Below are 23,205 nucleotides of genomic sequence, written 5' to 3' on the forward strand. Positions count from 1 at the left end.
TTTGGGAGGATCACACACACACACACACACAAAAGTGAGGAGGGCGTAGGCGAGCGAGAGAGGCGGCGATCATGGCAACGTGCTGCTGTGGAGGAAATGGGGAAGGGGAGGCTCTCAGTATGCGCTGACGCCCGCGCGCTCCCACGACCCCCCCCCTCGGACTGTGCATCGCGGCGTAGCTCTGCCTTGTCTTGGGCTGCACGCGTGTGCTCGGGTGTGTCGATTCTAGGTGATCGAGGAATGGCCCACACGATGCGGCGCGCTTCGTGGAAGTCACACTTCCTCCGACCTCGTGCCCCGCCCTCTCTCTCCCGCTCGCTTGCTGTCCCACTCATCGTACTCCTCGTACACATTCGCTCTCGGGCTTCATTTTTCATTGCTTCAGCAAACAACAACAACGGAATAGGGGTCTCGTTGTTCCTCTTCGCGTTTCTGGACGTGCAGAGGATGTGTCTCTCTGGCTGTGTGGGGAGGGTAGGGGAGGGGGCGGTATTCTGCCCGGCGCTTTCTCATTCACCTCCCTCTCTCTCCTCGCGTTTTCTTGCGTTGTGTCTCTGTGCCGCGACTGCAGCTATGACCGTCACGGCAGTGGTGACCACCGGGCAACCCCGAACCCCCCCCCACCCACTAAAAACCCCTCCTCCTCCGGCCCTCTGTACGGCTGCATCTCTCTGTATATCGAATCCAGTCATCCACTAATCCGTCCCACCGTGGCCGTTGTTACTGTTGTTTCGTTGTGTCTCTGCCGAAATAACGGCAGTGTCCCCCTCCCTCCCTCCCCGCTCTCATCCCTCACTCCCCCCCCCCAAATCCTCGCCCTCGCCATCACACCATGTTTTCGTGTATGCCGTGTCGAGTGGAGGCAGGAGGGAGGGGCTTGTGAGGCGCCGACGGGCAGGACGGGGATGCCTACCGGTTGCGCGCGATGGCCTGCGACGCTGCCAGAACCAGGCACGAGAGTGCGGTAGAGGCGAAGGGTAATGCGACGACATCACAGAACTCCAGAAGCCAGGTGGTCTAGGAGGCAGCTCCAGCTCCGCAGAGCAAAGCTCAGCACCCATACGCACCGCCGTCGCCAGTGTAGTCACCCTGGGCAGCGGCCGAGCAACGCGCATCGCCTGCGCATCAGCAGTATGGGCTCAAGAGACTGTACGCCCGCGTGGGTGCCTGGACGCCGGAGGGTGATGTGCTTCCCTGTGCATCTGGAACACAAGCAAGCGAAACAATGGACCCTCTGGTGACGGTGCACACGCGCGTGCGCGGAAGCGAAGCAGCAACGAGCGCCACAGGCACGTACTCCCCACTAACAGGAATGCATCATCGACTTTAAGGGCGGGGCGGGATGCGTTTGTGTCAGGGGCCGTGCTTTGTGGACAGAAGTCGGTGCACTGCTGTAACACGTGTGTGTGTGTGTATGGGTGGGTGTGTGGAGGGCTGCTCCGCTCCACGCAGGGGGGAGGGGGGCTGCGGCAGTCGCAGCGAGAGTCGGAGCGCGTCGAAGGAGAGGGACGTCCTCTCCCTCCATCACCACACACACACACAGCCTCGCCAACCCTCTTGCTTCTCTTTGCTGCCTTGACTTCTGTATCGTTTCATCTCTCCATCCCTCGTTGTCTCTACGGCCTCGCCGCCACAGCATGTTTTATCGACCACACCCCAGCCTTTCCCTGCATACAGTCCCAGCACACACACGCACACCATACAAACAAGCAACCACGTGTACAAGTCATCCCTGACGCACGTACACACCCCTCCTCTCCCTGCCGTCGCGTCACCCGCAGCGAAGAAGCACAGTAAGCGGAAAGCCCACAGGAGAAGCAAAATGGAGCATCCGGAGCACAACAATCAGCACCCGGAAGGGAACAACAACGCCGAAGCCCCAGCGCCAGTGAAGGCGGAGGCCGCCGCTGCCGTATCGGCACAGCAAATCTCGCTGAAGGTCGTTAACGCCGACGGCGCGGAGATGTTCTTCAAGATCAAGCGAGGGACGCAGCTGAAGAAGCTGATCGACGCGTATTGCAAGAAGCAGGGCATCTCCCGCGGGAGCGTTCGCTTCCTATTCGATGGCGCGCCGATCGATGAGATAAAGACGCCGGAGGATTTGGGGATGGAAGACGACGACGTGATCGACGCCATGGTTGAGCAGACCGGTGGGTCCGTGGTGAGGCAGCTGTGAAGGTCGGCTTGTTTGTCTATGCGCAGCTGTGTCGATCCTACCCCCCTCCTCCTCTTCCTCCCTCCCAACGCCCATCATGGCGCACGCACAGCCGAAATAGGCACGCGTGACACAGAGAGTAAGCCGCAGGTCATGGAAGACAGAAAGGGGGGGAACATGGGGGCGGGTGCTGAAGGTGAGGTGGCGGACGACGCGGAATGGTGTATAGAGCGTGCACAAGATAGCACGGCACGTGTGCCACTATTAATATCCACATGCTCGCGTGCACACACGAATAGCGTCGCCCTCGCCTGCTCACCACCACCGCCCCGCCTTGCTCGCTCTTTTCCCCGGTGGGGAGGGGAGAGGAGGGGGCGGTGGCGCTCGGCGTTTGACCAACCAAGAGAAGAAAAGGAATCTGTGAGGCACACGGCAAGGCACACCCGTATTCGAAGAGCATGGGTTTTACACACATATATGTATGTGTGTGTGTGTGTGCATGTGGAGCACACCTGTGCAGTCCATGAGAGGGAGCAGAGACATTGCCGAACCGAATATAGGTGCATCCTTTCTTTATCTGTTGTGGCGCTGGTGCGCCGTTTTCTTGGATCTTTGCCGACGCCATCGCTGCCGCCTCCCTCTCCCTATGTGGAGGTTGTCTTCCTTGACGTGTCTGCCGGGCACCGCCACTGCACAGGTGGTGGCAGTTCCTTCTCGGCGTGTATACGCTTGTCAGCGTGTCTCTCTGGCGAAGGGGGTGTACCGAGGAAGGGCGAGAAGAGGAGTGAGGCGGCCACACTCCCCCCCCCCTCACATTCTCTCCGCCCCTCCTCCGCCCATCCCACCTTGCTCTGACGTCTGCTTGCGCATCTGCAACGGGTCTGGTGTGGCTCCGCCTTTACTGCCTGCTCCTTCGACACTAAGGCAACGGCAAACCCTGATTATGCGGAGACCACCTTCATGCGTCGTATGGCAAAGGGTGCAGTACCCACACTCGAGGTGTGGGGAAGTCAAGCAGCCTGCAGCCTGCCCACCGGGTGCGCTTGGCGGACTCTTGGCGTCGCCGGACATGCCTGGGGCGGCCGCTGCCCGAGAGAGACTTGTGGCCATGATGCTCATGTTTGTGCCAGCTCACTACCAGTCATGCCGGCGATTCCACTGGCAGGCATTTTACTATGAGAGCGTCCGACCCGGTGCTGTGCCCAGCACTCCATGCGCGATCCGCAGATCACCTGGAGATCGAAACACATCGCATTGCACGCGGTGACCCTGCGGGCAACGATCTGATCACGCGCACATCTCACTCGCGCTGCATGGGCCTCCCCCCGCTGCGCGTGTGTGTGTGTGTGTGTGTGTGTGTGGCTGCCCCGTATGCCCCCTCCCTCATCAGGACAGCGTGCTCTGAGAACTCTGTGCGCAGGCACGGACCCCTTCCGCTCGGCACACCCACTCCTGGCAGAGGCGTGCGGATTCCGGGGACGGTGCGATGCGTCTGCTGCCCCAGGACGACGGATGGCCATGCCCCAGCTGTCGCGGCGCGTGCCGGCAAGCCGCCCAGGCGCGCACCCCCTCCCCCCTCGCTCTCTGTGGCATCGAGGAAAATGGCAGATGAGGACAGCGATCCAGAGAAACACGGTTGGCCCAGCCGGGTGGGCTGATGAGGCGCAGATGCCGAAAGCAAGGCACACATGCAGAGTGTGCAGGGTCTCAGACGGCCCTAACCTAAAGCTGGCCAGCACCCTATCTGAGTTCATGCGGCATGCATCAGGAGCGTGGACGCAGCCCGCTTTGGGCCCAAGGCGTGCCGTCTGCCCAAGTCTGTCCGGCACCGGTCGCGCAGCACGTATCGGAAGAAGGGGCTAAGAAGAGCAGGAAGAGCGCGTGCGACGCATGGCCCCGATTCGTCAGCAGGACGTCTCGTCCCAGACGACCCGGATGTGACCGCGGCGCAGCAGAGAGGGCCAGGCGAGCTGTATATGTGTGTGTACTTTGCTGTGACTTGCTTCGTGGTGGCGGAACGGACACGCTGGAGAAGTCAGATATACGAGTGGGGAGGGTCGACGGCCACAGATGAAAGAATTTATAGTGCCAGGACGTGCGCATCCCCATCCCAGCACGCCTGTGCATCAAACCGCGCCTTTGTCACCGGTGCGGAGTAGTGGTGGTGGGAGGAGGGTGCTTGTAAGAGGTCGCAGCGGATGCCGGCAATGTGCACAGGCAGCTGTTGCGACCGCTTCCTGCCGACGCTCTCTGCCTCTACGTAGAGAGGGCCAGTGGCGCGTCTGGTGTCCATGCTTGTCATATCCCTCACGCACCGACGAGCTGCGCAAGATATGCACCCTTCTCTTTCCCTTTTCTCGCTCTCGTGCTGCTATCGTTCCCTTCGTTTGGACTTCCTTGGTCTTCCTTGTGCTCTGCACACACACACACGCACACACTCGGGGCGTGTCGGCACTGCAGTGTATTCGCCTCGCGCGGCAGTGGTGCTGCGCCCTCGCTTTATCAATCACTCGTCCCGTGTTGGGCAAACTCCTTAGAGGTCATTTGGTCACGTAGGCTCGCCTTCCTAACCGCCCCCCGCCCCACTCTCACTCCCTCCCTCGCCCTACCCCCATCAGCTGTCATGGCGCAACTTACGAAAGATGAGGTCCACACCTACGCCGAGGCCATGATCGCCGCCATCAAGACACCTGCCTTTCAGGAGCGTGTCCGTGCTGCGATGTGCCGTGAGCCGACCCCGGCGGATGCTGAGGCCGTCATGAAGCGCTACGAAGAAGTACAGGCAGACTACTTCACCAACCACTACATCTCCGAAGCCGGCGGCATCCGCAGCAGCATCAGTGCCGGCGCAGAGAGCAGCGGCACTAGCGGCGCGGGTGGCCGTGCGAAGAGTTCTCAAGATGCATCCGAGGCACTGGCCCAGGAGGTGGACAACATGCGCCTCCAGAAGGCAAGCGATGCGCCGAGGCTGGACGGCGTCGAAATCGTGGAGCAGCTGAAGAACGCGGTACGCGTCTACAAGGAGGAGGAGACGGTGCGGCTCATCACGGAGCTCTGTTTGCTGATCGAGTCGCAGGTGACGACGCTTCCAGCGACCGTGCCAGCCCTGAAGCACCTCTACAGCAATTCCGTGTATGGCTCCAGTAGGATGGAGCATGCGCAGGCCGGTGGCGGTGCGAACGTGCTGCCCGTCACGCACCCGTCTCCAGAGATGATGCAGATGAACATGGCGATGCGCACCCTCAACCCAAAACAGCGCGAGACCGTCGAGCGGGTGCAGCGGGCCATGATGAACGGCAGCCCGCCGTTGCCGGAGGATATGCAAGACATGCTGCTTATTCAGCGTCAGCTTGCTGCCTTCATGCAGACGATGCAGCGCTTCGGTCAGATGCCGAGCGGCAGGGGCCGTGGCAGTGGTGGTCGCGGCGGGTGTGGTGGGCGCGGTGCCCAGTAGACGACCATCCTGTGTCGGCCACGTCAGACAAAAAGCGGTATGGGAGAAGAGAGAGAGGACGGCCTCATGGAATCACCCTTGCGCGCGTCCAGACCGCACAACGGCGGTGTGCTTTGCGTGTCCACCCATCCCTCACCTTCCCCACCCTTTTTCTCCGCGGTCCGCAGGTTGTCGTGATCAGCTTCTCTCTCTTTCTCTGTGCAACTGCTACTGCTGCCACCGCCATCCCTGCATTCTGCTCTCGTCTGCATCATCACCAGCGTGCGTCTCGCAACTCCCCCTCCCTCCTCTGTGAACGGCGCCGTCGCGCTGCCCGCGAAGCCTCCGTCAGCCACCAAGTGAATTCGGACAGGGGCGAGACTGGTCACTGGATGACCGTCTGGGGTGGCTGTTCCGCAACGGCGCCAATAAGCGGTGCCGTTGTCGTCATCTGAACCAGAGCACCGGTTAAGCTTCCGCAGCGGCGGCAGCAGCAGCAGAAGGCATCACGGTCGGATGCCTGTAACTCCCTCACCCACCCCCTTCCCCCTCCACGCACACACACACAGATAAAGACGCATGCACGATCACAAGGTGGAACGGCGAGCGATGCTTTCGCCTCGCTTGTGCCGTAACGCCCCCTCCTCGCTCTCCCTCAACCTCTGATCTAACGCATCGTCATCTTGCACTCGCCTCTCTCTCCATATCACTCATCGCTCGCCAAAAAGCTACGCGCAGAGCCACACCGCACGCCGTGTGAGGTGCACCGTCTGACACCTGGCTGCTCTACGCCTCCACAAGAGCGCAAAACATACAGTCAAAGGAGTGCACACGCACACGCGCACGCACGCAGATAGAAATAGACGAACTTAATCGCAGCCCACACTACTCCACGGACGAAATACAACATACATGCCTCCAAGGGCGCGGCCGTCGGCGCAGCGGCGCCAGCGCAGTAGCGGGACGCGAGTTGGCAGCAACAGCGGCAGACCCATCACCGCTACCGGCACCAGGGGCGGTGAGGCAGGCCCCGCTGAAAAGCGCCGGCGGGCACACAAATCGGGGAACGATTGCGGCACCGGTAGCGGCTCTAGCGACAACAAGAGGTGGAACGGGTCACGCACGTCTGCCGCCGCCAATGCCGCGCCTCCGTGCCTTGGCATGCCAACAATAGCGGCGCCGAGCGCCTCTCGCATGTCCAGCACGCACGACCGCGAAACGGACGAGGACGAAGCGGGCATGCTGCAGCGCTTCTCGAACGTGTCCGAACGGCACAACGCACGGGGGATGTCTCCACCGCATGTCGCCTCAACCCCACCGCCCTCTCCCCCTCACGCATTTGACGGCACCGGGGGCGCGGAGCGTGCGATGCACATGTCACCGGCACAACAAAGCGGTTGCGCTGCCGTATCGCTGGAGCGCGTCCGCGTATCCGTGCCGCCTGTATGCGCCACGGACAATGCAGCAAGCGTCCCCAGCCCTGCACGGGCATCCGCGTCAAGCCAATCCGTCCGAAGCTTTTCTCCAACCTTGTTGTCCCAGCTACTTCTGGCCGAAGCAGCGCGCGCAGAAGCAGCAGCAGCATTGGCCGGTGAACAGCAACAATGTCACGATAGCGCTGAGGTTGGCAGCTGCGCAAGCGTGGCGCCGTTCTGCGCGCCGACACCTTCGCAAGACTCGCAGCTGCCAACACAGATGACTGCCACGGAGACAACTCGATTACACCGTCCCCACCGTGACTCGGGGGCGGCATCCTTGCACGAGCAGCTGCCAGAATCACCGTCGTCTTTGGCAGCGGCTCCGTCGAGGCTGCCCATGGACTACCTCGCCGTGTCCATCGGTGTCGTGCCCCTTCCAGGCTTGGAGACGCCGCACGGGAGTGCCGCCCCGCGCAAGAGGAGCCGGTGGTGGTCCTGGAGTCTCACCGCCCCAACGGTGACCCCAAATGCCGCCACCAGCGTCGTCGGTGAAGCAGCCTGCGATAAGGGTAGCCGCATCAACAAGGCCAATGGTAATGCTGCGGAAGCGGGCTGGCTCACCGACCGTGGCGACTCGACGGCCTCTGTGCACCAGCTCCGCCCGCTGCGTCTCTGCACAGGTGGCCAGCAGCACACGGCCGTCGCCGCGGTCGGCCGCAGCTCCACTTCGCCCACCCTCAAACAGTCCACCGGAGTGACAGCGACGGTGGCGGCCGGCAATGTCGTCTCGATCGAGCCCAGCAGTCGCACCATGGATGTGCTGGGGTGGTCTGGTGTGTTCGCGGATGTGCCGCTCACCCTCCCTGGTGCGCAGCTCACGAACCGCCCAGGGGCAACGGGTGTTGTCATGAACGGGCGCAAAGGCGTCCACGCTCGTGGTGGTGACTGTGACGGGGGCTCGCCGTCGGAGGCACTGTTCTGCAGCGGTGCCGCCTCCATCTCCGTCATTCTGGCGTGAGCTCGACATCAAACAAAAAGGTACGTGTGTGCGTGTGTTGGTTGGAGAAACGGTGACGTCAGGTGCGTCTCTGCGGTATGCTGCCACGCAGCCCCACTCCCTTCTACTTCTCTTACTGTCCTCATTTGTTTTCCTCGCGCGCTTGCGACAGTGACGGCCGCGCCATGCCATGTCGCTGCGCACGAAGACAAGTCGGCTCCGTGGTCTCGGCGTTACACGCTCCGTGTAGACGCGGGGATGGGGGGTGGGGTATCATCGCGGCGTAGAACGCGATGACGTTCCCCGTACTGGGCGTAAAGACAGCGCCATGGGTGGGCCTGTGCGGCACTGGCACGCAGGCAAAGCCATGAGCTAGAGAGACAATGCGCGAGAACATAACAGTACTTCACGGGTGACGTCTGCCGAGGCGGGGAGGAGGAGCACGTCAGACACGTGGCACTGTTGTACAGTGCCGAGCTTGCCTCCTCTCCTCCCAACGGTGCTGTTCTCCGCGAAAAGGGAGAGAGAGACCGCGGCACCGAGAAGGCAGGCAGAGACAGTAGATGGTGGGCAACATCTCGTAAGGTGCTCGCCGCGCCCCAGGCATGCCACACGAGCCGTTCTTGGGGGTATCTGCACAAACGCGCGCAGACCGTGTCTTCACCTCATTATTTTTCTCTGTGCTCTTTGTGTTACTCCAAGCCTCCCTCCTCTCCTCAAGTCCCAGGTCCTGCCACTTGAGGGTCGGCCGCTTCCCCTTCCTCCTCCGCATCGGCAGCTCTGGCACATGGACACGCGCGTGCACACACACACACACACAGAAACACGCCTTCTTCGTGACAGATGCCGCCGTCGCGCAAAGCGCGACACGCCGCTGTGGTGCAAGAATCTCGCAGGCCTGCGAAGCAGCAGCAGCAGCGGCAGCAGCGCCCGCCCTCCCCTGACCACGCCGTCAGGGCATTGAATCCGGGACGAAATGCGAGTGCTGCGAGGTCGTGGCGGGAACAGCTACTTCATCTCGCTACGCAGGAGGCTTACACCGCCGCGACACTGTTGCGCCTGCTGCCCTCGCCAGCGCCCGCTGACGCCAGGGGTGGTGTACAGCCGAGCCAGTCGCTCTTGGGCACTGCTGCGCCGCCACCTGCGCTCTCTGGCGCTGGGGCTACAGGTGGGGCCAGGGTGCAAACTGCGCAGACGGCACGCCTGGCCAGACGGAGCGCGCACGATGCGTCGCCACCGGCCACCGCCGCTGCCACCACCGAGGCTGCTTCTCTGCCTACCCAGACTGTCGAATGGACATCGTACGGGGAGCTCTGGGAAGGCCTGCTGGCCTGCCTCCCGCTGGTGAACGGAGCCAAGGACGCCGCGAAGCACACGCCGGCCACGGGCGGCAACAGCGACGACAACGGCAACACCGGTGGTGGCAAGCGGCGCGGCGGGGAGCAGGCGGGTCACCAGGGCGACAAGAAGGCAGCAATGGCGGCTGCTCTCGCTGACGGGGGTACGAAAGCCGGTGCCATGAACTCGCCCGTCACCGATGTCTCTGCGATGTTCTGCACGCTCAGCAACGATTGGCGGTCGTTCTTTCTGCACAGGCACCTGAGGGGCGCGGCGATGGCTGGAAGTGGCACACGTAGTGCTGCTCCTGCACAGGGGCACCAGACAGCAGCACGGCCGCAGCGGCGTCGGCCAGACAACCTCACATGCTCACCCTACATGACGCACGCGGAGCAGCAAGCGATACGCCGATACACCGCCGCAGCGATCGCCGCTGTGCCGAGTGGTGCGCGACGCGGTGTAAGCACCGTCTGCGTGTTGGACTTCCTGTGAATGTCTCTCACCCGATATCTTTGTTGTAACCCGTTCGTGCGCCGGGGCGGCGGGCCTTGCTGGTTTTCCCTGCCTCGCCGCCACTGTCGCAACACATCAGCCTGCTGTGCGCTGCTCCACTCACTTCTGCTACACATACACACACAGATTACTCCTTTCCCGTCTCGGTGGCGGTGTCATGGTCCGCTCAAGAAGCAGTCAGGAAACGCCCTCTGCTCCGTTGCCCCCCCCCCTACTGCTGCTGTCCACGTCCAGGTACGCCGGAGGAACGCCTCCCCCCTCCCCTCCTACCACGCACACACACACACACACACGTGCAAAAAAAAAAACGGACAGAGATAAAGTCGACGCGTGCATGCGCGTATGTTTACGTGCCACGCTCTTCATGCGCGCGCGTAAGCCGACCAGGCCGTAACGGCTCTCGGTCTTTCTGACAAACTCGTACTCCGTCATGCACCCTCACTCATCTCGCCGCCCTCTTCGTGTCGCCGTCATCGTCTTGCGCAGAAGCGAATCGCTACGAACCGGCTTCATCCCTAACCCTCCTCCCCCTCCCCCCTCCTACCGCACTCACCAGTACCACTGCACCTCTCAGGCAGCCTCTGAGTGCACGCGTACATATAACCTAACCATCTCGTTCCTTCCTCCTCCTCCACCCCCCCCCTCCCGCACCAAACCGCCCCACGGACACACGTCTACACGGACCTGATGCTGAAGACCGGCAAGGATCTTTCGCAGGGCCAGGCCTTCCACCGGCAGCTGCTCAGCGAGTACAACACGGAGATCACGTTGGACAACTACGTCTCCTACTTTGAACTGAAGCCGATTGCAAAGAAAATCGAGCACATTCGGCAGGCGTTGGAGTCCGCGTACCGTGAGCGGTATGCGCACCGCAGCGTCGGTGAGCCATCGCCGACGTCGACGCTGACGATTGCGGAACCGCTGCAGGCGGGGCGTGTGCAGCCCTGCCTGTGCGAGACGTCCGTCGCCGTCACGCCGACGGCCCGGCGCGATGACAAGGAGTTTTCCGCCTCGTCCATCGTCGCCACACCGACGAGGCGGCAGCAGCACACCACCACTACCATTTTTACCGACCCGCTCTCGCCACTCTTCTTCGAGGCACCCGGCTATAAGGCGCTAAAGGAGACGGACAAGGAGCTGGCGGAGCTTATCGAGCGCCGCATCCAGCTGCAGGAGAGCTTCTTCGAGAAGCTGCATGAGTCGTACATCCGCGTCAAGCGCTACATCATCAAGCTCGAGTGCGATTTTGTGAACGCTGTCGCGGAGCTACGCACCCTCAACGAGGACCACATCCGCAACGAGCTCCCGCGCAACTACATCCCGTCGCTCTACCTGAAGCTTGAGGTCATGCTCAAGTACCGCGCCGTCAACCTGAAAGCGTTCCGAAAGATTCTCAAGAAGTTCCAGGAGCGGTGCGCCTGCGACAGTCTCGAGCTGCTGCAGCGCGTCGTGAACATTGACCGCCTCATCTACGCGAGCAACATCTCACAGCCGTCCATCGACTTCCGCAGCGCGGCGCTCGATCTGATTGTGGTGTACGGCACCGTCTTCCGACTCACGTACGAGCAGGCCGTCCGCCACATGAAGCAGTACGAGAACCGCACTGGCGTCAACGCGCAGCGTATCCTGCCTAACAGCCAGACCTTCTTCGTCGCCGACGCCTTTCCGCACCACGAGCGCCCGGGCACGTTTGCGGTGCGCGTGCTGTCCGGCACCTGCAGCCTTTTCTGCGAGAAGATGATCACGGAGGTGCTGCAGTGCCCGCGCTATCCCGGCAACAGCTGCGGCCGGTTTGCGAATGGGGAGGTCAGCGTGAACCTGCAGGCCCCTGTTCGTGGCGACGACGTGTTCGTCGTGCAGTCCATGGTCGCCCTCGAGTCGGAAAATCTCAGCAACGCGGGGGCGCTGATGGAGCTGGCGCTGCTAGTTCACTCGGCGCAGCTCGCGGCGGCGGCGCGCATCACGGCCGTTATTCCGTATCTTGCGTACACGAGCAACGTCGCCTCCATCTCGGCCGTGGCGGAGATGATTGAGTTGGTCGGCTGCCACCACGTCATCACGGTGGACATGCACAGCGACCAGGTAGAGGGCATGTTCTCCATCCCGATTGAGAGCGTCTCTGCTATGTACGAATTTGTGCGCTACGTCTCGAACCTACTGGAGAGCGAGGGGAACACGTTCGAGAACATTACGGTCGTCGCCCCAAGCGGCGAGTTTCTCGGTCGTGCGAAGGAGTACGCGGACGCGCTGATGCGCTACAACAACCTCGACAGCGCCAAGCAGTTCGTGTCGGTGTGCACAGCGGTGCGGCGGGTGGAGGCGCAGTCGGTGGCGTGCACCACTCGAGCCAACCGCCACGACTACGAGATTCCGCGCGTGATGGCAGAAAACCGCCGCTGCATCGGCCTTTCCTCGTCTGGGGAGGCGTGGCACGAGTGCAGGCAGCAGCATCACGTGCCAGTGACGCGGAGCACGGAGTGGGGTACGCCGAACAGCAGCGCCGCCACAAGCGTGGCGACAAGCCACATCAACGTTAACAGCCCTGTCGATGCCCAGGGGGCACAGTACCCGCATAGCCCCGCTACCCCGCACGCGGCGGATGCGGTGACGTCGGAGCTCGTCGCCATCGTTGGCAGCGAATCACAGGCCATGAGTTTCAGCACGCACAGCCACTACACCAACACGAACGCCACCGCACACGCCGGCGCCCACAACCCTCTGCTGCAGCGCCACGGCGACCCGGACACGCAACGCAGCAGCAGCACTCTCGGTATCGAGAAGGCCCTTCGGCAACAGGAAGAGGGCCCTCAGGCAGTCATCATGCGTAAGGAGACAGCGCGCAACGAGTACAAGAACTACGTTCTCGTCGGAGATGTCAAGGACCGCCTGTGCATCATTATTGAGACTGTGATCGACGAGGCTATTAACATTACCCACGTGGCGCGCTGCCTTCAAGCGCAGGGCGCAGAGCGCATCATCCTCGTCGCGACTCACGCGGTCATGTCCGGCAAGGCAATCGACCTGCTCATCGACTCGCCCATTGAGCTGGTCGTGGTTACGGATAGCGTAAATCAGGACGAGCTCATGAAGAAACCGGCGCTGGCGCGCAAGCTGCGCGTCGTGCCGATCGCGCCGTTGCTCGCGCGCGCGATCGAGAAGATTCACACCGAGAACACGCTCGCGACACTTTTCGACAAGTCCTAGCACACGCACGTGCGCGTGAGGTACAACATGCGTGGCGGCGTCCGTCGTGATGCGGAGAGACGAGAAAGAAAACGAAGCCAAGCGAACAATGAAAACCATATAAAGAAAGCAGGGGGGAACTGCTCCGACGCGCTCGCCCATGTGTGTGTGGTGGTAGTGGTGGTGGTAGTGGAGCGAAGTGACGCGCTGATGATGGAAGCAGTGGCATGTATGTGTGTGTGTATATACATATGTGTCTGTGTGTGAGTGAGCACGCTTAGGTGATGAAGAACGGATAACGCAACGGGAGGCGGGCCACGTTGATTGAGCAGCCGTCGCGTGTACTCGGCCTCGACACCCACGCAACGATCGTCCTCCCTTTGTTCCGATGGGGATGAGGAGAGTGAGGAGGAGGATGTGTACGAAGTTGTCTTCGCGGACATCCGAGCTGCCTGTGTTGTGGTTTGATACTTTGTTTTGTGTGACGAGGAGCGCTGGATTGCCCCCGCCCCCACACACGCCCCCCCCCCTCCGGCTGTTTTCTTCGTGTAGTGTCAGTGTGTATTCGTGTGTGTGTGTGCGCGCGATCAGCGTGTCAGGCGCAAAAGTACCGATACGGGCGCACGGACATGCAGCTACAACCTGTGCCGATACCAAAACACACACACACACACACACACACACACACACAGAGACACAGAGACACAGAGACCCCTACCGCACGCGCAACTGTTGTGTGGTTGACACACATTCTCTCTTCCTCCTCCTCTCCTCTCAGTATGTGATCGCTCTGTGTTGGGGGGGGGGGGCTCCTTCACCTATTCGACTCCCGTAACATCTTCGACGCCGGCGCGCCGGAAAGTGGCCGCCGCCAACAACAACAAAGAAAAACGGGAAAAGGGGCGAGAGGGGTGGGAGTTTGTGGGGTAAGGGCGAATCGGTGGATGTAACCCTCCAAGATGGAGAAGAGTTTGCTCACGCAGCACAGCAGCAGCAACACCGCCATTCCTCCCCACCCACCCACCCTCCCTTGCCATGGCGCGTTCCTGCACACAGACATGCACACTCGAACGTGAGAACGCCACTCGGGACAGCAGGACGCGCGACAAGAAACCAAAACAAAGAAATCGGTATGTCCAACGGAAGCCCATGGAACGGGGGGGGCAAGGCAAGGGAAGGGAAGGGAAGGGCAGGGGTGGTGGTGACAAGCGCGGCGATCATCTGTGATGGCGCCTCCCTCCTCGTCAGCTAGCTGTCTCATCTCTGCCCGACGCCACGTGCTGTGGTAGGTCAGCAGGCCGTCGAGTTGACGAGGGGGAGGACGTGGAGGAGGGGAAGGGGGGCAAGATGAAGCTAAGCGAGCTGCAACCCTCCTCTCTCCCTTTTGGCTCTGTCTATATGATGGCGTCGTGAGGTGACTCGGCCATCACGCCATGTCCGTTTGACGACCCTTCCACCCACCCATCCACCCCCGAACCACCCCAGCCAGCTCAGCCCTCCAACTTGCTTCTCCTCTTGTGCTGCACGCACTGCCGTCTCTTCTCCTGTGTCCCGCCTTCGCTACGCACATCTCTCTCCCTGCATTGGGTCTGGGGACGTGCTTCTATGCGGTGACGGTCAGTGCCGAGGAATACCGCACTTGCGTCGTCGCTTCGTTCGGCCACAGGCGCCCTCTTCCCGGCTGCCATCAAAAAGCCTTTTTCATAGCTCAACGACTGCCCTGGCAAGCTCATCTAATCCGAATTGCACCTGGGTTTTTGCCTACCCTTCTCCCTGCTCTCCATCTCTCTCGCTGCGCGCGCACACGCACACACGCGCTGAGGGAGAGCATCGCCCCACGGTGCGTCTTGTGCGCTCTCTTTCGTTTCTTGTGTACGGAAGGGGTGGTGGTGTGCACTCCCTGTATCCGTGCTGCTCCTCCCGCTGCTGCGGGTGCTCGTGCCGATTGCCTGGCGTGTCTTGACGTCGCCGCCTTTGGCCTCTGCGTTGCTTTCCTCGAACACCCACGGTCAGCACGGCTTGTGCCATTTTTAAACTCCTCGAACGGCCCTGTCCTCGCCGTGCCGGCTCATGGTCGTCCGCTCACCCCTGAGAGTGTCGTGTTCTCAGAAGCCGTTGCCGAATCATTCCTATTGGTGCTGGGATCGTGTGGGGAGGGGGGAGGGTGCATGTGCTTCCCTGCCTATCCCGCCCCCTCCTTTTCTTGGTTGCGTGTCTTCCAGTCGTCCATGGGCACCTCGCGGGTGCACGGCACAAACGGGATGGCGGGAGCGCGATGGAACGCGATCTCTCTAGGTCCACGTAGCATAGCCAGCAGCACGCGTGAGCCACACGGGCCGCAGCGTCGCCATGACTTCGGCGTCCTTCACTTCATGCTGGCATGCGTCATCGCCCTCCATGCTGTCACGGCTCCGCTCCCCACCTGCAACGCTCACAGACTCCATGCGGCAGCGCCACCCTCCATCACGGCGGAGACGCCGGCTGCCCCCTCTTTCTTTCGCCCGAGGGACCTACCCCCCGCCGCCCCCGCAGCACCGTGGCGTACGCTCAACGAGTCGCTCTTGCCCTACCCCGTCTTCTACCCAGCCATCGCCGTGCTGAACAACTCCATCTTGCTGCTTGGGGGCTGCGTCACGGCAACTTGTGCCACACCCGTGTGGGCGTCAGGAACAAGGGTTGCCGCATCGCGCCGCCGAGCAAGCGCGGCGACCTTCATCAACTCGCCGTACCACGAGCGCTTGCTCTCCTTGAACGTTGAGAAGGGCAACATCACCACGCTGCCGCAGCTGACGCTGCCTGCCGGGTTAGGTTTCGCTGGCCGCTATGCAGCCGTCACGCTCACCGATAGTGTCTACGTCGCGCGTAGCTGCACCATGAGCACGCGATCACCAGCCGAGGTGGCGAGCATGACGGCAGAGGAGCTGCAGGCAATGCAGGCAGCCTACGCGCCGGTCGTAGCGTTCTACCCGGAAGGAGCGGCGCACGCGAGCACGCGCGCCGGTGGGTCAGATCCGCCACCGGCAGTGAACTTGACGTACTTCAAGGTGCCCGCCAATCGCGTGCGTGTCAACGCCAGCTGCACCGCTCTCGCAACGGAAAACAAGCTGCTGATCATTGGCGGCTTCCTGCTCTCCGAGAAGCGTGTCACGGCCAGCGTCGACTCCTTTAATGTCGTCACGCGCAAGTACGAAGCCGATGTCGCCTTCCTGACCGCGCCTGTGTTGCAGCCATCCGTAGCGACATCGACCGGGTTCGCCGCCGTTGCGGGCGGCTGGACCTACGAGAGCGACACCACCGCCAGCACGACTCGCGAAGCTAGGGCTCTGCAAGAGGAGAGTCGAGCTCGGCGAAGCAGCCGTGTTGCCGCGAGCGGTGAGCCGCTGCATCTAGTCCAGGAGCTGGCGACGCCGCCGGAGAAGTCATCGGCATCCTTCCGCTCTAGCACGCCATCATCACCACCGTCACACCCCGTGCCGTCATTGGAGTCACTGCAGCCAGTGACGCGTTACTTGTTCGATCTCTTGTTCTTCGAGCCCAACAGAGCAGTCGGCCCCGCACGCGCCTCACCACTTGGCGCGCTGCAGAGAGGAGGAAGCATCTGCGTGTCGCCAGTGGACTCCTCTACCCTACCGCGCACAGCCGTGGAGGACATTCTTCTCTCACACAACGGCTGCCACGTGGCGGTATTTGGTGGCCAGGTGGTGCTGGTAGATCACAACCTAGGACATATCGGGGCGCTCGATATACGCGCGAGGTTGACACAGGTGCTCACCGCTCGTGCCCCGTTGGTCCTGCCACCACCGCCGGTGGTGACGCTGCTTCGGACAGCGAAGCCGAACACTGCCGCACGTGCGTTCGTCGGTACCGAGAGTGCGCCAAGTCAGGCCACCCAGCTCAGTAGTCGCCACAGCGACCACGCCGCATCGACGGCCGTGCCCACCAGCAGCGGAAGCAGCAGTGCAGCGCCTATGACCTCCTCGACGTCATCATCATCTTCGGGTACCGCCTCATCGTCGTCTTCAGCGACGCCGCTGCCGGTGTACCGCTACTCATGGATGCAGCCGACCCTTATCCCGCTTCCCTACGCCAGCCGCTCCGCCCCGGCTGCGGCGCCAGACCCGCCCGTCATGGCGGACACGATCCTTCTTTACTATGCACTCGGTGGCGAGGACGTGTGGTCACAGGTGGCCACCGAGGCAGGCGACGATGCTGCTCCTGATCATCTTCTGGATCCATTAGGCAGGGACCATGTGGTGCCGCAGCTGCACGGCGACCTTTCAACTCCCCGTGCAACCGTCAAAGGCACGAAAGTCGTTGTCCGTCGAGAGCCAGCGCTTCGCTGGGCTCAGCGGGAGCTGCCGGACGTGCGCTACGACAGAGACCGCCCCGAGTTGCTCGCCGTGACGATGCCGACGCCGCTGTGGCCCGACGCGCTCACCCTGCAGACCAACTCCGAGGGCATTATCCATCTCGCGTTTCCAGACCTCAACTACACGCGCTACTGCAGGTGGAATAGGCTTGTGGACAACGACGATGACAATGTGGTCTGCGCTGTCCGGCTCAGCAGTCGTCGCGACTGCGTCGGCAACACCGCCGGCACACTCGACAGCGCCTACGACGGCTCCCCGAACGTCACCATCCTCTTCAGCGCCAGCGGCAGCACGACCCCGGTGTACGTATGCTTCAGCTACGTGGTGCGGCCAACCTTGTGGCCTACGTGCCGCATCCGGCAGTCCTTCTCCATCTTGAATCCGATGATGCCACTGCGCATCCTCGACAACAGCCACACCACATCTACGCCGACGCCAACACCGAGTCCTCCGACGCGCGACCCTGCTGACAACACCACCAGCTCCCCGCTTTTCATGCTCGCCGTTGGCGTGTCTGTCGTTACACTGCTAGTGGCGGTACTCCTCGCTGCGCGGCTTCAGCATGTGCCGGAGGATGGGCTTCTTGTGATGAACCTGCTCGACCGCGGCGATGGCGCAGGTTCCCAGCACGCGAGTCTCAGAATTCGCGGCCGCAGCTGCAGCGGCGCCGCGAGGCACAACGGGCAAGGCCGACGCAAGCGTTTTCTCCGCGCCAGCGGCGAGCCCAACAAACTCGCAGATGTCGAGGACGACGAGAGTGGTCTGTACCCGATTTCAACGTACGCCGAGTTCCTCCAGGTGCTTGGCAGTGCGCAGGAGGACAGTGAAGCGCGCATGTTGGCGACGGCGGCAGATGTGCTGCGGCTGCACCAACACCGCTATCGTGTGCTATCGCGGATCGGCCAAGGGGCACATTCTCTGTGCTTCCTTGCGCTTCGCAAGGCACCGCCGCCGCCGCCGATACGGGTGCAGCAGCAGAAAGTAAAGGGGGCTGCCGCCGGCATTAACCGCAGGGTACGCATGCTGGATGGTGCTTCGAGTCCCGTCGTGCGCTCACCCCTTTTCACGCGACCGCCGCGGTCGTTCCCAGCAGCGTCCACCACCCTCAGTACAGGCGTCCCGACCGCCGCCACTTCATCCCTGTGGGCCGCGCGGCACGACCAGAGCACGGCCGTCGTGGTCAAGTACACGCAGTGCCCTGACGACGCCACGCGTGCCGTCATAACACGCCTGTGCGAGCGCCTCCGCGACCTTCAAGCGGACGCTGTCACTGAGGCTTTGGGTGCGACAGGGGTGTATAGACAGCACCGCAACAGTGCCCCGTCGCGTCACCCTCGCCGGCACCACCGCCCATCGGACACGTCGGCGACGGTGTCCCTTGCCGCCGCTCTTCGGCCTTTAGATGCGCCAACTCAACTCACACGCGACATCGCCCACGAGGTGGCCAGCGGCGGTAGAAGCAATGACGGAGGTGCTGCGGCACAGTCGCCGAAAACGGCTGCCGAGGATGCCACGGCACCGCCTGCGAGCAGACAAGGCAGCAGTGCCATCGTCGTCACCGCAGGAAGCCGAGCGGGATGTCAGCCGCTGCCGCCACTGTCTTCTCCCGCGAATGAGGCTCGCGTAATCGACGGCGGCGACGACGATGACGACAAGAGCTGCGCATGGCTCGACGCTCACGAGGTGAACGTCGTCCTCTCGCTCTTCTTGCTGCTGCCGGAGGACCTGTTTGTGTCGTACGAGGTGAGCGTCCTTCAGCAGCAAAACAGCGGCAGCCAGCACGCGCACGTCGACCGCAGCGGCCGCTTGACGCCGCTGAGCGTGTCACGGGCTGCGGTGGAATGGAATCGCCGACACGTCTGGCCCGGCGCGAACGCCGAGCCAGCAAAGGCGTCCCATCACCGTCAACACCATCGATGCACGCCGACGCTGTCAGCAGGGCAGAGCTTCCTCGCGCAGGCAACTCCGCGTGTATGCTGGGCTGCCTGCGTGAACCCGCTCCACCCCTCCACAGTCAGGCCGTGGAGTCTTTGCCTGGTCATGCCGTACGAGCGCAGCGGCGACCTTGCCGAGTTCATTTTGCGTTGCCAGCAGGTGCAACTGCTTCCCGCAGACGTGACGGGCGCGATGGACGCGAAGCGCACCAGGCTGAGCAGCGGAACCTCCGTGTCTCCTGCATGTGTGCCACCCGTCCACTACTGCTGGACCGAGTCGCTTCTCTGCTCCATCCTCTTCCAAGTATGCACTGGGCTTCAGCTGCTGCACGCGCAGTCGCCGCCCATCCTACACGGCAACATCAAGCAGACGAACGTGCTGTTGCGGGAGCCGGCCTCCTTCTCGGTGGCACGACGGCGCGTGGTCGTCGCTGGAACGCCGGCGGCACTGGCAGAGATGAAGACGGGCGTGAGCGACGGACTCGAGAACGCTAGCGGCGATCTAGACATGGCCACTGCCGTGACGCGCGTGGCTAGAGCGCAGCAGGCAAGAGAGGGAGAAGGTGGCCGGCGGGACAGTCGCCTCGAAGCCAACATTGCCGCTGCCGCACGACCGCTATCGGCGCATACGTCTTTCTGGCGGGCGAGCAGCTTGGTAGCTGCTGCCACCGCTGTCTGGCAAGCTGGTTCGCCGGCCTTGCCCTCCCCGCTATCCATCGGATCACCGCCTTCTCTGTTCCGTGCTGGCGCTGCAGCGTCACCATCCACTGCGGTTTTTTCGCACAATGCCCTGCAGGAAGGGCAACCACAACTACAGCCACACGAAGACGAACAGCTGTGGCCGCAGGAGCGTGCACGGCGCCTGCTCAGCACGCACACCTACCTGCCCATCAGCCTCACAGACGGCGGCATGTCGTGGTGGTTGACGGTGCAACTGCCGCTGCGGCTGCGCGGCTGCTTTGGGAGCACGATCCGCTCCACTCTTCGACAGACCCCCGCTGGGCTCTGCTGGCTGCGCCGGCTTGACTCGCCCCCGTCGTCGCTGCCGCCCATCACGGTGAAGAGCAGCATCATCCCGTCCGACGGCTGCATGGCGGCGCTGGCTCACTTCTTGTTCACCTTTATCGATGTGCCCACGCACGTCGCACCGGAGTTGCTCTGGGGGCGGCTCTGCACGCTCTCGCAGTATGACCACAGTGATGAAGAAGGCGGTGCTGCCGCCAGTCTCGCCGTGCCCGGCACGTCGCTGGCGCAGTCATCTTCGTCGCTCTACTCCACTCGAAACCGGCGAGAGCCGTACGCGGTGTCCTTTCGCCGCGACGGCCGTCGACGCGGCGATGTCGCGCGCGAGCCCACCGCCCGAGAGGCGGTGGGCTCAGCCAACCCTTTGCGTGCGACTGCTAATGACGAGCTGGGAACGAACTCGGCAGGGGACAATCAAGCCCTCGGTGCGCTTCCTCAGCAGCATCCACAGCCACAGCGGCAGGACGACCCGTGCGCGGACGAAGACATGGACGATCGAGACGTGGAGTTCGACATCGATGAGGACGGTATCTTCACCCGCGAGGAAGTGAATGCGCTGACCTCCGCCATGTGGAAGGCGGAAGGGCTCACCCGTGTGCCGCGCAGCCGCCGCCGCTACCACCACGCTCTCCCTCAGCAGCGTACCTCCGCGGTGGCGATGGGCCCCTTGCTACCAGGAGCTCTCGCTACCTCCACTGCCACGCCGGGCCGAGGCTCCGTGCCAGACGTGACTCTGCAGCCGCTGCTGAACCCCACCGGGGAGGCAGGTGGCCGTCGGGGTTTGGGCAGTGATATTCGTGGACTGCCGTCGAGCTTCTCTGACGCACCTCTGTTTGTGAGCCCTACCACGGCCGCGGCAGGCCTGTCGTCTACATCGTCTCCGCAGTCGACGTCGCAGACGCTGCACCATCGCCACAATGATGTGGATCGCCAACTCTGTGGCAACAGCAACAACGGTGGTCGGCGGATGGCCGGGGGGGGAGGAGGCTCAGTCGGTGGAGAAGGTAGCCGCAGCAGCTCGAGCGTGTACGAGGTGCTCATCCAACGGGTGCTGGCGATGGACACGGCGAGTGACATCTGGAGCCTCGGCATGCTGCTCTACGGCATGTGCGCCGACGCTGTGGATGCGCATCCGCAGCAGCAAACACCCGCTTCCACACCGACCTCTACGCTGAACCCGCCACATGCGACTGCAGCCGGCAGCTCTCGTGTCCACGCGCACAAGGACGTCGCTGACACGCTGCCTCCTGCAATGCCAGCGTGCACATGTACGTCGCGGCTTGCCCAGCGCGCGTTTGCGGCACTCCTCGGCGACCTCTACGACCTTGCGGTAACAGGAGTGCCGAGTGGCGACCGTGGCAACAGCGGATGGAGTTGCGATCGCAGCGCGGGTCTGCGGTTTGTTGGCGGCGACGAGGTCGATGGCGTGGATGTGGAGCAGCTAGACGAAGATGCCGATGACCGCCTCCGCTGGCCCCGCTCGTGTGCGCTGGAGGATGAGGTCATGCAGGTCATCTGCGAGGCGGGCTACACACACGCTTTGGCGTCCGTCCTTGCGAGCATGCTATCACCCGTAGCGGCACGCCGTTCAAGCGCTGGCGACATCGTGAACCAGTTACGTCTCGTGACCACAGCCGCCCCTGCCACCGTCGCATCCAACATCATGCGCGGTGGTGGAAGCGGCCTTGCGGATGCGGGTCACGAGTACAGTGTCGCCCAGCAAAGTCAGCTTCCGCGCACCCGGCACGGCGGTGGCGCAAGTGATGCCACGTCATCCGTCATGCTGCACGAGCAGACGGCACGCATGGCGCTTTGTCAGCGATGATCGCAGCAACAGAGCACAGCCACGTGTATGTGTGTGTGTGTGTAGATGGGTGTACGTGTTTCTACTCCGCAGCTTGTCGGACTCGTGCGGACGTGCTCAGCGAACGAGGGTGTGGTGTGGTGAGCAAGCCTGGTGGCCGGTCCTATGCTCGTGCTTTCTCTTGACTCTGGCTTGGTTTCTTTCGTTTTTTTTGGGGGGATGCGTCGTTTGAGTGCGCGCGCTTTCGCAACTTCTCCTCTGAGCGTCGTGGACGTGACTGCCTGGGCGGTGGCGCCCAGCACGGGCCGTCAGCGCCGCCGCCAGTCTCCGCTTCAGCCTGTCCACCGCCCCTCTCTCCTCTCTTCTTTCTCCGCTCTCCCTCCGGCGATGCGCATCGCAACCGTCGCCCCCCCCCCCACACACACACACATACACACGTCCCACGGGCCAGTAAGCAACGGAATCCGGCGACCGTCGATCAACCCCGCCCCTCACCTTTTTCCCTACCTAGGCAGGCGCTGCCGCCGCCGCCATGAACGTCTCCGCTTCGTCCTTCACCGCACCACCGCTGACGAACTCCTATGCATATGCGGCCTCGCCATCCCCATCCTCGGCACCTTCAATGCGCACCGTGGGTGTTGCCGCAGCAGCAGCAGCAGCGGCGCTGTCGACAGTGCATGCCACGAGCGTGGCGAACAGCGGCGCAGCGGAACACAGCTGGACGAATGATGGCGGTGGTGGTGTCCACGGAGCAGCGCATACGCTCACCACCTCTGGCAGAGATATCTCTGTTGTCCTTCTGGTTGTCGCCTGCACGATGCTGGCCGTCACGATTGTGCTGCTGATCGTTGGTGTTCGCCTCCTCAAGCGGCTCGCGGTGGCTGTAGCAGCAGCGGAAGGTGCAAGGGGTCAGGATAGCCTAAGCAACGACCAGAGTGCCGGCGAGGCCGAGGCGTACATTAGTGTCGCCATCGACGACGATGACGACGAAGCAGCCTTGCACGACAACAGTGACAGCCGCACACGACTTTTGGAAT

The 23,205-nt window shown here is 62.7% G+C and overlaps 6 protein-coding genes across 6 annotated transcripts; all 6 read left to right on the forward strand.

Moving 5' to 3' along the window:
• Positions 1-1,822: 1,822 nt before the first annotated feature.
• On the forward strand, positions 1,823-2,176 carry LMXM_08_0470 (putative small ubiquitin protein; the record flags this gene model as incomplete). Its single annotated transcript, XM_003872560.1, has 1 exon — positions 1,823-2,176. One exon carries the CDS (start codon positions 1,823-1,825, stop codon positions 2,174-2,176), a length of 354 nt encoding a protein of 117 aa, XP_003872609.1.
• A 2,602-nt stretch (positions 2,177-4,778) lies between these two features.
• Positions 4,779-5,609, forward strand: LMXM_08_0480 (conserved hypothetical protein; the record flags this gene model as incomplete). The annotated part of the gene is made up of 1 exon (XM_003872561.1): positions 4,779-5,609. The coding sequence occupies one exon, from the start codon at positions 4,779-4,781 to the stop codon at positions 5,607-5,609; it is 831 nt and encodes a 276-aa protein (XP_003872610.1).
• Positions 5,610-6,827: 1,218 nt separating this feature from the next.
• On the forward strand, positions 6,828-8,024 carry LMXM_08_0490 (conserved hypothetical protein; the record flags this gene model as incomplete). The annotated part of the gene is made up of 1 exon (XM_003872562.1): positions 6,828-8,024. The coding sequence occupies one exon, from the start codon at positions 6,828-6,830 to the stop codon at positions 8,022-8,024; it is 1,197 nt and encodes a 398-aa protein (XP_003872611.1).
• An 822-nt stretch (positions 8,025-8,846) lies between these two features.
• LMXM_08_0500 (hypothetical protein, unknown function) lies at positions 8,847-9,833 on the forward strand (the record flags this gene model as incomplete). Its single annotated transcript, XM_003872563.1, has 1 exon — positions 8,847-9,833. The coding sequence occupies one exon, from the start codon at positions 8,847-8,849 to the stop codon at positions 9,831-9,833; it is 987 nt and encodes a 328-aa protein (XP_003872612.1).
• A 708-nt stretch (positions 9,834-10,541) lies between these two features.
• Positions 10,542-13,058, forward strand: LMXM_08_0510 (putative ribose-phosphate pyrophosphokinase; the record flags this gene model as incomplete). Its single annotated transcript, XM_003872564.1, has 1 exon — positions 10,542-13,058. One exon carries the CDS (start codon positions 10,542-10,544, stop codon positions 13,056-13,058), a length of 2,517 nt encoding a protein of 838 aa, XP_003872613.1.
• Positions 13,059-15,265: 2,207 nt separating this feature from the next.
• Positions 15,266-22,189, forward strand: LMXM_08_0520 (conserved hypothetical protein; the record flags this gene model as incomplete). Its single annotated transcript, XM_003872565.1, has 1 exon — positions 15,266-22,189. One exon carries the CDS (start codon positions 15,266-15,268, stop codon positions 22,187-22,189), a length of 6,924 nt encoding a protein of 2,307 aa, XP_003872614.1.
• Between the last annotated feature and the right edge of the window lie 1,016 nt (positions 22,190-23,205).

This window comes from Leishmania mexicana, chromosome 8, assembly GCF_000234665.1.
Source record: "Leishmania mexicana MHOM/GT/2001/U1103 complete genome, chromosome 8".
Classification (NCBI taxonomy): domain Eukaryota; phylum Euglenozoa; class Kinetoplastea; order Trypanosomatida; family Trypanosomatidae; genus Leishmania; species Leishmania mexicana.